Source organism: Limulus polyphemus, unplaced genomic scaffold (assembly GCF_000517525.1).
Source record: "Limulus polyphemus unplaced genomic scaffold, Limulus_polyphemus-2.1.2 Scaffold555, whole genome shotgun sequence".
In the NCBI taxonomy this organism is placed as follows: Eukaryota; Metazoa; Arthropoda; class Merostomata; order Xiphosura; family Limulidae; genus Limulus; species Limulus polyphemus.
Window position 1 is genome coordinate 173055 of NW_013666165.1, and position 13277 is coordinate 186331.

The 13277-nt window shown below is 33.0% G+C and overlaps 1 protein-coding gene across 9 annotated transcripts in view; it reads right to left on the reverse strand.

Moving 5' to 3' along the window:
• Positions 1–13277, reverse strand: part of LOC106459082 — an 86978-nt gene that overhangs the window by 46055 nt on the left and 27646 nt on the right. For all 9 annotated transcript variants that reach the window (XM_022385488.1, XM_022385480.1, XM_022385486.1 and 6 more), the window contains exon 7: positions 10698–10811. In XM_022385488.1, coding sequence (XP_022241196.1) covers positions 10698–10811 — 114 coding nt within the window. The remainder of the gene's footprint in view (positions 1–10697; positions 10812–13277) is intronic.

Genomic DNA, 13277 nt, shown 5'->3' on the forward strand with positions numbered 1-13277 from the left:
CTGTAACGTCTATCGTGCTCTCTGACTGCAGTTCAATTACTCACTGTCTATACACACATTACATTCCATTCCCGCGTCACGTTGCCACCCTCTTATATATACCAGCCTACCCTATCTAGTAAATACTAGAGCATTCATGAAGGAACAAGGTAGTTCTAGAAACTAGAGGGCGCCACAGTAATCATGTGACCTCGATGACGCAACAGATGTAATTCACAACGAATCCAAAAGAACTCACTCAACAATAGGACACGTTACAACCTTTTGTTATAAATGCATGGGAATGGACCTGCTTATAGACTTATTTTGCAATAAATAAAGAATACATTTCTAATTAATACAACTGATTATGTATTTAAATAAAGTCTTTGTACTATTTGTGTTTTGTTATATTAGCATGTACTACACTAATACCTTAAAGTGATGAAATACTACACACATTTATTCATGCATAATACTTTACATATTAGCCTGCTCTAATAAATCATTAAATGACTCATACTAAACATTCTTCTTGGACTCTTATGTAAAATCATAAATAAATATTACAGTTAAAAACAACTTCTTTTTGTTTACACCATATACATGTTTATTTGGGACTGATCTACAGTCACCATTATACTCTAAATGTTTCAAAGCTCTGATGCAACATCTTAAAGTTACAGATCACAAGAACATTCCACTAGTTATACTTTATCATATCCTAATTGGAATGTTTTACACAATATCACTCCATCTACACAAATTCTTCTCCAAAACTCCCTCATCCTGAATTAACGCATTATCATTTTTCTTAAATTTAATTATTTTCAATGATTCAAGAAAACTACTGGTATTATTTTTAGGTTGGGCTAATAACATAAGTTTGATAATGGTAATTTGATTAAATTATCTGAAAAAACTAAAGAATGGTTAATTTTACCCTATATATGAATCCATAAATAACATTAATCAATTATTAAATAAACTAAGGACAAACTGAATATAATGGAAAAGAAACATGTATTTATAAAATATTTGTGAATATGAAAGCATATACAATGGTCAGACTAAAAGGGACATAAAACATAGAAATAACAAACATAAGGAAAATGCTTAAAATAAAAAATGTATATTTCACCATAAGCCAAACATTTTGGTATAATGCAACACATGATCCAGTGGGAGAAAATTATGTTATTAGCTCAACCTGAAAATGATAATGCCACAACTGCAGAAGTATTTATGAATCATCACAAATAATTAAATTTAAGAAAATAAATAATACATTAAACAGGGATGATAAATTTGCAGAGAATATATGCAGATAGTGTGATATCCTGCAAAATTAAGATATGACAGGAACAATAAATAGTGAAATGTTCTTATGATCTGTAATCCTAAAGATAACGTGTTAAAGCATCAAAACGTTGTGTGTAATTGTGACTCTGGATCAGTTTCAAATAAAAGTTTATTGTGCAAACAAAAAAGTTGTTTTTGACCGTAGTAAATGTTGTATACTGTACATACTTGCATGTGTTAATACTGTTATGATGTTATGTGCATAAATTATAACTTTTATAAGCAAAATAACTATTTATATATTTTAATTCTATTTTGGGTCCATTTCAGTGTTTACTATTTAATTTATGAACCTGTGTCGGTTTCACTATCACTAGTACTGGTTTAGTAGTATGATGGAAAACGTTTTAATGTATTGTTACGACAGCGGAAGTCACGTGACTTTGGTAACACGTGACGAGTGTCTAGAATATTCACGAAGAGGCTAGTACATACTACGCGCGCACGTTTATTGTATATAAGTGCACCAGATAAAGGAGACATTCATTCGGAATTGAATTGCAGATAAAGATATAGAGACAGATAATAGAGTCAAGCCCGAAGTAAAGTGCATGAATCGTTGTGAATTCTAGCATGTGTTTAAGTTAAAGTGACTGTGGAAATTAAGTGTATTGCAAAGTTGTATTGAGAGGGAATAAACTAGTTTTAGTTAAGAAAGGACTTATGTCACTGAAGTTTCATCGGAAAGAATTTCTACAAAAAATTAACAAGCAAACACAGACGTAACAATATCATTAAAGATAATGAAAAGTTTAAAATTAAACTCAAAACTAGGAAAATCCGAAAATACACTTTAAAACACGATAAAAATATTTTTTTCATAATTAAATTTTCAAATGAGTTTATGTAAACTAATCAGAATAAATCGCAAGTTATACGTTCAACTTCAAGCCCAATTACAAGTTACAACTGAAAATTTTGTTACTTACGGAAACTAAAAAACTAAAGTAATACTAATAATTTATTTATGTTATACTAATATTGTACTTGGAGTCTTAGAAAATTATTATTTGTGGCTAATGTCGTGAAAATTCCCATTATAAAATTTAATTAAAACTCCCACAATAATACAGAGATAATATAAGCAATGTAAGATCACGCAAAAAATCAACTTAAACATTTTTTCTAAGTTCAAGTACTTGAGTTGTAACTTGCAAGTTGTAGTTGTACCGTAAATTCGATAGATGCTGCGACACCCTGTGTATTCAATCGTCGTCTTAAATGTACACTAGGTTAACTTTAAAATACTACCATACCAAAGCTAAAAATTAAATAGTAACTTCAATTGCATATTTAGAAATTACAGTTACATCTTACCCTTACTCCTTCAAAATAAACCAACTTACCCAGAACGGCGAATGACAATCACACACGCACGATTTTAGACATTACAAGCGACCTCTATCAACAGATACTACAATATTACACCGTCTACTCAATATGAATTAAACTAATGTAGAAATAAATAAATAAATAAACCTGTTTTCAGCACAAATATAGGACTAGGTTTACAAAATTTATATTTATTGAACGCACGTACGCAATTGGGAGGTCCCAGGGGTTCGATAGAACCCCCCTATTTTTGTGATGTAAAAAAATTATGCTTTTATAGTTATAGCGCAGCTACATGTGGTTGTAACATTTTCTACATAGTCTACATTACTCTGATGAAGCATTAGCAGTTTGTTGGCTTGAAATAGACACATGCAATGGTTTCTGTTGACAGCGGGGGTCACGTGACGCTAGTAACACGTCATGAACTTCTAGAAGGATCCTGTCCCTTCCTGAAGTCTCGAGAGGCTACTAGATATGCGGCAGTCTTGTATAGATAAGCCGCCAAGAACTGACGGCAAGAATGTGTAATTGAACTGCGGACAGAAAGAGACGTTATTTGGTAAAAATAGTGTCTGGTCGCTAGTCAGTAAGTTATTCAGGTTATCAATCAAGGAAATTTATTTTTGTTGAATGTTATTAGTGCATTAGGCCTACAGTAATTTTGGAATTTCTGTTGAAAAGTTTATATACTTGAAATCAGGCCTACACATAAAGATACCCTATAGAAGAAATAAGTTAATTCATTACCACTGTGTGGTGACAGAAGCACTAACTCTCAGTGATATGGATAACTTTATTCAATCATTGATTCTTGCATTTATACTGAACTCCCACTTCTACCAAGTATAGGAAATTTCTAGATTCTAGGACTATTATGAACTTTCTAGTGTTTTAATAGTGTTTATCATCTTGATTAGCAGCTCTCTCTAGCAAACAGTTAAATTATAACAATAAAAGTATAGGTTACAAAATTGCCCCTCCATCTTGGATTGTGAAGGAGAAACAATAACAGCAGTACAATTGTACAATGTGTGTAATTTGAAAAACTCCATCACCTTTCAGCAGTTGATGTTAAAAAGACACTTTTGGGGGGGGGGGGAGTAAGAGAGCACATTAATATTGGGTTGAGTTCTGGAAATCTGTACAGGATTGATGTAAATTATGTGAGCAAAAAGGGCCACAAAAGAAACAGCATGTGCAGTTACAGTAGTATTGTGTTGAAGCCCAACAGGAGACTTGCTATCTATGTGCCACAGAGTAACAATGGAAATAAATACATCATGTCTGTAATAAACTATTTCACCAGAAGTATATGCTGCTCCTAACCAGGAAGCACAAACTCTAGCAAACAATTTGTTTCAAGACTTGCTGTGCCAATAGAACTTCTCTCAGATGATGAATGAAACTTTGGGTAATATGACTGATTATTGGTATTGAAAAGACCAGGGCCACGTGGTGGAAAGACAACTGCAAGTTTTTAAACCAATTATTTGTTTATCTAGATGAACATTAGAAATAATTGGATAAGCTACTTAAAAATTATCAAACAACAGTACACGAAAGTACAAGCAATATGCCATCACCATTGATGTTTGGGAGAGAAATTAAAGTGCCACTAGATCTCCTGTATTCATATCCAGATGACAGTAATTCAGCAGTCTTATACAGAATATACAAAGAGGCTAAAGAACATCACTGATTTCATATATGACTTTACATAAGAACAACTTACATCAGCTAGTGATAAAAGCCACTACGATGTGCTGATAAGACTGGATTCCATCAAAGAAATATGGTAAGACCATATAATCTCCACTGCAAGTAAGGACAAACTCCAAAGTGAAGCAGGTGTTTGGAAAGGCCATATGTTGTATTTACAAGAATCAACGATGTGGTTTACAGAATCCAGATAGACAGGAAGTCCAAGTCTAAGGTCGTCTACCTTAATCATACAAGTATGTTAGTGAGAGAGAAGAGTTTGCGAGCAGAAAATCAACCTGCTGAAACCACTTCCAGGAGATCGCCAAGGATAGCCATCAATGAATGCACTTGTGTCAGAATAGCCAGTGATGACAATGGACAAGAAATCATTCAATCTGCACATCATAGGCCTCAGACGGGAAAAAAAGAATTGATGAATGGACAGTGCAGTGAACTGTTTTATTTGTTCATTAGGATTGTTCAAGGTTTCAACTGGTATCTTCCCATTTTTGACATAACACGCCTTCATGTATGAGCACAGTGAATCCCATTGTGCCCAGTACATCTTTGTCATTGGGCTGTATGGAGCAACTGTTTGCCATGAGAGTTTTTCAGCACTATTCTTGATCCATTGAATGGTTGGTTTCAAATTTGTATTTTTTGCCTGAGCATCTTTCAGTTCAATTTTATACCACTTTAGTTCTTAATTATCACCACTTGTTGATGTCACATCTTGGATAATACTCTGTTTTACTTTAGGTTGGTCATCTTTACTATCTCATGCTTTCCTTCTTTTCAGTTTTTACATTCTTCTTTGATACATGGTCTTTGGGATCATGTATGAGCATTTCCATGGTTTTTTTCAATGTGGTGCATGGTGTTAAAGTTGTATTCCTGAAGTTTCTGGAGCTATTTTGTTATCTGATCTTTTGAATTGCCAAAATTCACCAACTGCTATACGTTCTTTATATTTTATCTGTTATTCTCTCTACCCTAACTCTATACAATGTTGGTCAATTTGACAGACTTTGTAATCACCAAAATCAAAAATAAATCTAAATTACCCTTTTTTTATTTCTAGAATGACTTCAAATTGTAATATGAAACTACATTTGTTTCTCCTAAGTAGCTTTAAACTAGTAACAGTATACATCCATTTATAATTAAATTTTATTGCCCTTTGAACCATGTCTAACTACTATTTTTGCCATTATAAGTTGTAAATCACTTGGGGAATGTGGAGGTCACATTACACTATCAAATTATGTTACCTACAAGCTGCTCGCGTGCGTGCCTCATAAAACAATTTTATTATATTATCATTATTATTTATTTTACCTAATCTAACCTTAACTAACCAAAACAGATTCCTATTTTTAAATTTTAGTTACTTTTATAATAATAAATATGAAAAACAAGAAATAAAGTACTTATCAGAATCTTATTTTCTCTTGCTGTCAATTGTAAATTACCTACATTTTTATACTAATGGCTGTGATGCACTAAAACTTTTTTAATCTAATTAAATAATGCACCAAAGAACACAGACTAATAACATGCCAAAATATAGACAATTTCCTCTAACTCTCACAATTTTTCTGGCTTTCTAGCTATGCGACAAGAGCCATCATAAATTTATCCAAGCTAGTCGTTATCTTTCCCAAGGGAACAAAGCTTGTACTAACAGTGAAACTGACAATTCTCTATTTAGAAAACAAATTTATAAAATATGTCATTTGACAAATGAAAAACCCCGGCTTTCTATTGGTTATAGATAATATAGAATTAAATATAAGAGAGAACTATTAACAAATCCTGAAAGAGAGGATGTGAAAGGTGGGTTGTCAAGAGGGGTCTAATTTTCTATTGGATAGCTCAGTAACCAAACAAAATTGAAAGTTATAAAAATTAAGGTTTATCTGAGCAATGATGATTTTATAGTAATTAATTTATGCTTAATTTTGTACTTATTAGAGGGGTGATGGATAAAATAGAGAAGAGAAAATGCATAGTGAAAATGTGTCATGTTTCATACTAGGGGAAATTCAGGATTTTTTAAAATATTGCCCTATAAAATTAAGAACTTAAGACTTATATACTATTAAAATATGGATTATTTGCTAAGATTTTATGTTATACTAATTAGTATAACATAAACAAAAAGTAGATTAACAAAATTCTGAATGTAAGTCACTAAAACTTTGTGACATGCACAGTAAAGGATGCCTGTCGTGATAGGGTTATGTCCTTTCTTTGTAAATAGCAATGTTAACAAAATCTTTTTAAAAATTTGTATAATTTATGAGAATATACAGAGTTAACTATATAGTAAAGCTGTTGTACTCCATCATATCCACATTATTACCTCCACCACTGAAGGTGGACAGAGGTTATGTTTTCACCCCTGTGTGTGGGTGAGATTGTTAGCAAGATTTCTCGAAAATGGCAGAATGAATTTGGATGAAATTTGGTATACATGTGGACTATGATCCAACTTAGAAGTAATTCGTTTTGGAGGGTCAAGGTCAAAGTTTAAGGTTACAGCAAGGTCAATAAAATCTATCTGTTAACATGGAGACTGATTTTTCACACTATTTTTCTTCTATAACTCAGTCAAAAATGATCGGATTTTGATGTAACACGATGGACACATGTAAAATATTATTCCTCATTGTTCTGCCAAAAATGGTCATGTTCGTTGATAACAACAGACACTCGGACAAATTTTCATATTTTTTGAGAGCCAAATATGATCAACACTGTGTGGTGCAGGTATTTGCTCCACTGAGTGCCTCTCTAATTTTAATTGTTTTTGAGTCTAAATAAAGATTTTTTTTTGCGGTGCATTTTAACTTGTATCCAGTCTCTTTCTCAAAGTCAAAGAACTCAGAATTATTTCATAATTAATATCTTGTTGAATCTCCTGTTATTCTGTGGACCTATTCAGTCACTCTAAGATCAATACTTGAATATATTAGTGCTTTGTTTTACTGTTTGAAGATGGACATCCATCACCTTTCTCGTGATGTTCTTGTATGTAAAATAACCACAAGAATGTATTTTTAAATTTAAACACTTCAGAGCACCTTGAAGTTTCAATGACATATAAAAAAATTAATAATAAACTTACTTGGCTGTTTTACTGTCATAGCTGTTGACTATTTAAAATATTTGTTAGACATATAAACAATGCATTGCACAAGTATGTAATTTATACAACTACCTTTCTTTTCTATTTTTAACTTATATTTTGGTTCACTGTACCGAATATTTGTTAATTTCATCATTCAATATCATAAGAACACTAAAACTGAATTCCTGTAATATATATATACATACCTTATCATTTTTTTCATAATAATCCAAAAGTGAGGGTAGAAGAGGAAGAATTACTGTAAACCCAAGTAAGTCTAACACCAGAGATGTGAAAATCACATAGATTGTTGGGTGTATTTTTTCATCCTTTTTCTTATCACTAGATCCTTCCATTTCTCAGAATATTCTGAAAAATAAACAAGTCTTTTAGAACACATTCTAAAATAAAATATGATAAATTCAAATGCTATACTGTGTTTTTTCTTCTAAAAAGCTAGATTATTAAATGTTTTTCAGGTATAGAAACAAATGATGCATATATTATCACATGTACATACATGGCTGTGAGGATGATCCCACTGCTTTACAAAAAGTTTAATTACTTGGTAAGTTAGGTAAATGAATAGCAGATTGCTTTTAATTATAATAAATGCCAGGTAAGGCATGTAGGTTATAATAATATCAATTATAAGAATAATTTTAATGCGAATAGCCTTAAGAGTATTATGGGAAAAAATGGAACTTTGTGTTTCAGTTGATCAATCTATTAATTCATCCAAGCAGTTTGTTTTTGCTATTGATAAGGAAAATAGGATTTTAGGTTGTATTTATGGAATATTGAATATATATCTAAAGAGGCTATAATTTTTGTTTTACTGAAAATAAACATTTGAAATGTATTTAGGAGGTTTTATAGATTACACAAATGAAATTTGAGATGAAGAAAATTATTTTTCATCTTAACATGGATATCACTTTGCACACGGACTAGTAACAAAAATACTCCACAAAAAATATGATTTTTTTGTATGTGAAAGACTTATAATGTTTACTGAAAGTTTGCCAAATTTTCTGAAGATATACATACTAAATTAAAAACTAAAAGTTTCAAAGCTATAAAGATTTTAAATTAGTATAAAGTGGTCATGTAGTCAGTCAAATCAACCAAGCCTGTGTTGAGAGTTAATAAGCTTGATGTCATTCCATCCAACTCCATGACCCCACAGACATCAATCAAGCATAGTTCCAGATGGACATTAAGTACACAATTGGTCACTACCATATCTAAGATGCCTCCAGGTGGAATAAACATCTTTAACTACTTGGATCTGTGAAAATTGCCTTAAACAAAAAATGTAGAGGGTGTAGCAGAAAACAAAAAACCTGTCAGTACCAACTTAAAGACCATGTTGGACAGTCATCTGTCATCATAATCATAGTTTTACATTATCTAACATTTGAAATCTTTATTTGAAAATGAAACAAGTTCTTAATCTTGACATCTAAGCGTCATGTGATGCATCTCCCCTTTCTCTATTTTAAATTTTTTCCATTCTCTTCATAGGTATCAGAGAAGACAATCAACCATGTAGTCAAACCATAGATAGTGATGGGTCTAAGCATAAAATCTAAACCTACCACCTTCTCAAGTTAACAAGATATTTGTGACACCCACCAATAAGGCCATCCCCTGCTTGTCATAGTTTGAATGAATTTATCTATACCATATGTCCTTATTTTATAAACATGCTTATAACCAACAGAGAGAAAATTTTGTCCTCTAGAGGAATTCATTAAAGGTATTTCTTCTTGATGTGCTTTCTATATAGTTTGTCTCGGATTGTTTGTATGACCTTTATTATTTTAGGACATTCTATATTTTGTGCATGATAATGTTTTTTGTTCTAAATTTTATATTTGAAATAAACATTTAAAATATTTTGGACCACCAATATCTTTACAAAAATATAAAGGATCAGTGCTTTGCCTGAAGGGAGTTCAGATGATTAAGTAATAAATTTCTTGTTTCTCATGTATATTTTTATTTATTGTTATAAAAGCAGCTAAAATGTAAAAATTAGCAATTATTAGGCTACATACGCAAACTTAAATGAAACAAAACTTAAATAAAAATCATTTTCTGTGATACTCAAGGCATGTTTGTATGAAATTCATTTGTGTTATGTTGTAACTCAATCATTTAATTACTTAAAAGTTGTCTGGCTGTGATAAGTGGCTTTCTAAATTCTCTGAGAGGATTCAAGTGTAGCAATAATGTTAAATGAACTCAGATATGAAAAGTCTATTAGCTTTGGCTGTAAGAATAAATAGTGTATAATTGTCTATTACAACATGCGGTCATTCTAGAAAGAAAGGTTAATTTAGATGTACTGCATATTTTCCAACTTTCTATTTTACCCTATGTTGCTGATTTTACTACAGTTGGTGTGAGAGTAGAGAAATTAACAAATAAAATATAACAAATTACTGAAAATAAACAAACAATTTATATTAATTTAGAAGGTGCTAGAGGTTATGCAAATGACACATGAAAAAAGTATGTTTGGAAGTATAGTAAACATTGCTATGTATACAGACTATAACGTAGAACATAATCGATGATAGAAGAAAGGGCTGTATGAAATAAGCACTCATTCTTGTGTCATTAATACAGATCATAAACACCCCTTTGTATACACTAATTATACTAAATCTATCAGATTATTATAATATAAAATCATTTCATTGATTAATAGACTGGAAAAGTAAAAAAGTTCTTTACTTAAAACCTTGTAGAACAAGAATGGCCCAACTAGCCAAGGATGTGATGAAATATTATGAAAGTAACTGATGCTAGCAGTAACACTAAGAATACCTCTGTTACACCATGGTGATAAGCATGTATGTGCCTACCAACCTATTTGAGTTTACTGGTTGAGGATTTTGCAAACAGTCTATACTCATTAAAGTGAAAGCAACTCAGAGGCTTGTTGGTTGAATTTGCCAATATATTTGTCGGACCAAAGGGCTGATTAGGTTGAACAACAGTGACTCAGTACAACATAGACACGGGTAATGCATGTCTGATAAAGCAACAACCATGTTGGCTTCCCTGGAATATCCACCCAAAAGAAAATAAACACTGACATATCTAAACATAAGATTAATTTTTCAAAACACAGGTATAACTAATAAAGGAAACAGGAATTGTCCTGTAAGCTTACCTTTAGAAACAGTATCCAAAATGAATACAATTTGTTCTCCTGGCTGAGAGGAACTAAGAGTTAGAGTCATATTCAATTCAGATTTAGATATTATATCCGATGGCAAGCTGCTTCCTAGAACGAAAAGAATATTAATAACTTGTATATTTTGTCTCCATCAATTACAACAGTGTGAAATATTTCTATGATAAAAAAGGAAAACACGGTCAAATTTCTGAAAAACACATGGTAAAACTCCTCCTTCACAAAGTTTCTATTTACTTTATTTTTAACATTATTGGATGTTAACATTTCCCTTACCAGAAAATGTATTTCTGATAGACACCTCTCCTCACACAACAGCTATTCCTGGTGCATCTGCCTTTGAGATATTGTACATACCACTAGTTTTGAGCTATCTCCCACCTAAGACGTATGTTTTAATGTGAACTCGGCTAGAGCGTGATGTAATCATCATGCGACAATAGCCCTCCACAAATAGGAGGGCAACACATCCTCCATGCACAATAGATCCCCACAAGCACTTGGACTTGAAATTAACTTCATTCTTAGATGAAGCAAGAATAATGTGCACCGGTGGTAGGAAGGTGTGCAGAGTGATAAACATCTATCAGAAAGATATTTTCTAAGTTTATCTGAAATGATATCCTCACCTCTCTGAACACAGTAGTTTAAATCCCACAGTGATGTGATATAGGAGCTGGTGCAAATGCAAAAACCTGTATGAGCTCCCTTAAGAGAAGGCAACTGAAGAGAATAGCCCATGGAGTGTGACACCCTATAATGGGGGCTTACAACAGGGACAACACTTATGGGAGACCATATCCATCTCATACAGGGTATATGTTTTGCCCAGATGGAAGTATGACAAGAGGAAGACAGATAAGCCAGTGAGTTACAGGGATGGACAGAAAAGTGCATGACCAACCAAACAAATGTTAGCACACATCTGTCAGTTAGACATGAGGTGTAGTGTGACTACACTATAATGTTTGGTATGTGTTCTGTTGTATCATATACTTACTGTACATACAGGAACATGGACCAAGTTCTCTTCCTGCTGCAGGGGGAGAACACTTAGCCCCATCCAGCTGGCCAAACCACCAGAAAATTGGCATATTATATAAGAGCAGGTGACCTGCATTAAAGTGACATGGACACCTCTGCCCTACTTCCCATCACATTGTACTGTCCACTTGGACTCTCTCCAGAAAGGTCACACAACTGGTAAAGAACTTTCTAAGTTGACCACCCCAGTGACCATGAACTAGAAGTGGTGAGGATCTCCTGTGCTGCACTCAAAGATTGGAGGGGGATTCATGCTGGGGAGACACCGGAGAGGTGCTTGGTCCCAATGAGACCTAACTGCTACAAAGGTCTTTTACTGTGGAAAGTATAATGGGTTACCATGAAACTTAATTTGAAAAGCTGGCTTGCAAAGTCTTGGAAAGTGGGTAGATGATTACATGGTGCTCACTTTTTCCATGATACTCTGTAGAAGGTGTGGTATGATTGGCTTGTGGAAAATCTTAACAGTGTGCACTTTACGAGCCAGATTGAATGGGTTTAACACCTTTCCTTATCCTTGACTGATGCAGGTTTGGGAGGTAAGTATACCCTGTAGGTTTCAAGAAGCGAACTGTATAAGAGCAGGAACAGGTAAGGATGTAAACAGCCACTTATGTATCAGACATGAGAAGATTGGAGATTAGTGACTGGAAATAGGCAATATCCTGAGGGAGACAAAACTGCAAGATAGGAAAGGTAATGGGAGATGAAGGTGTTGGCATAGTCCATATAACAGTCTGGTTCATCGAAAGTGTATGAGTATGAGTCAAGTGGTAGATTTGATGTGATATGATACAGCCTGCAAGCATCTCCATCCAAATGAGGTGACAAATCCATCTGATGAGCATAAAGGATGAGAGATCCCATGGCAGGAATAAATCATAATGGAACTCCAAAATGGAGCTGTACTTGTTAAACAACACTGCCTGTTTGAGACAGATATAAGAGATTATCAGGATCAGTATGATCACAGAGGGCTGATACTGATGGGAGAGAAGGAATGACCTCACTTTCGAGCCACTAGACTCATAAGAAGAAAGAAGTGATCAGGGAACAAGATCAAGGGTGACATGTGAAAGAAAGTATGAGAAGCATCCAATGCATAAAAATAAGATCTACAACAACCACAAGCAATATGGAGAAATAAATAAATGTGAGAAAGAGAGAGAGATGTCATAATGAAAGTGGTCCATGGTTCAAATGAGACATGTTTAACTCTTCCAACTCATGCTCGGTCCCTAGGACACACTTCGTATCTATTTTGTGATTGTTATAGTTTTCATGCTATAACTTTTAAATTAGGAAGTAAATGTTAATGAGATTTATCAGTAAACATTACAATGCTTTCATATGCAAAATATCTAATTTTGTTTTAAGTCTTAAGGTAAGTAAAGTAATGTTTCTCTCATGCTTTTTTTCATTTACATCTTGCCTTGCCAATCTATCATTTAAAGTATACTTCATTTTAAGATTAAAAATACTTTTATGGATCAGAAAATTTTGAAATTTCAC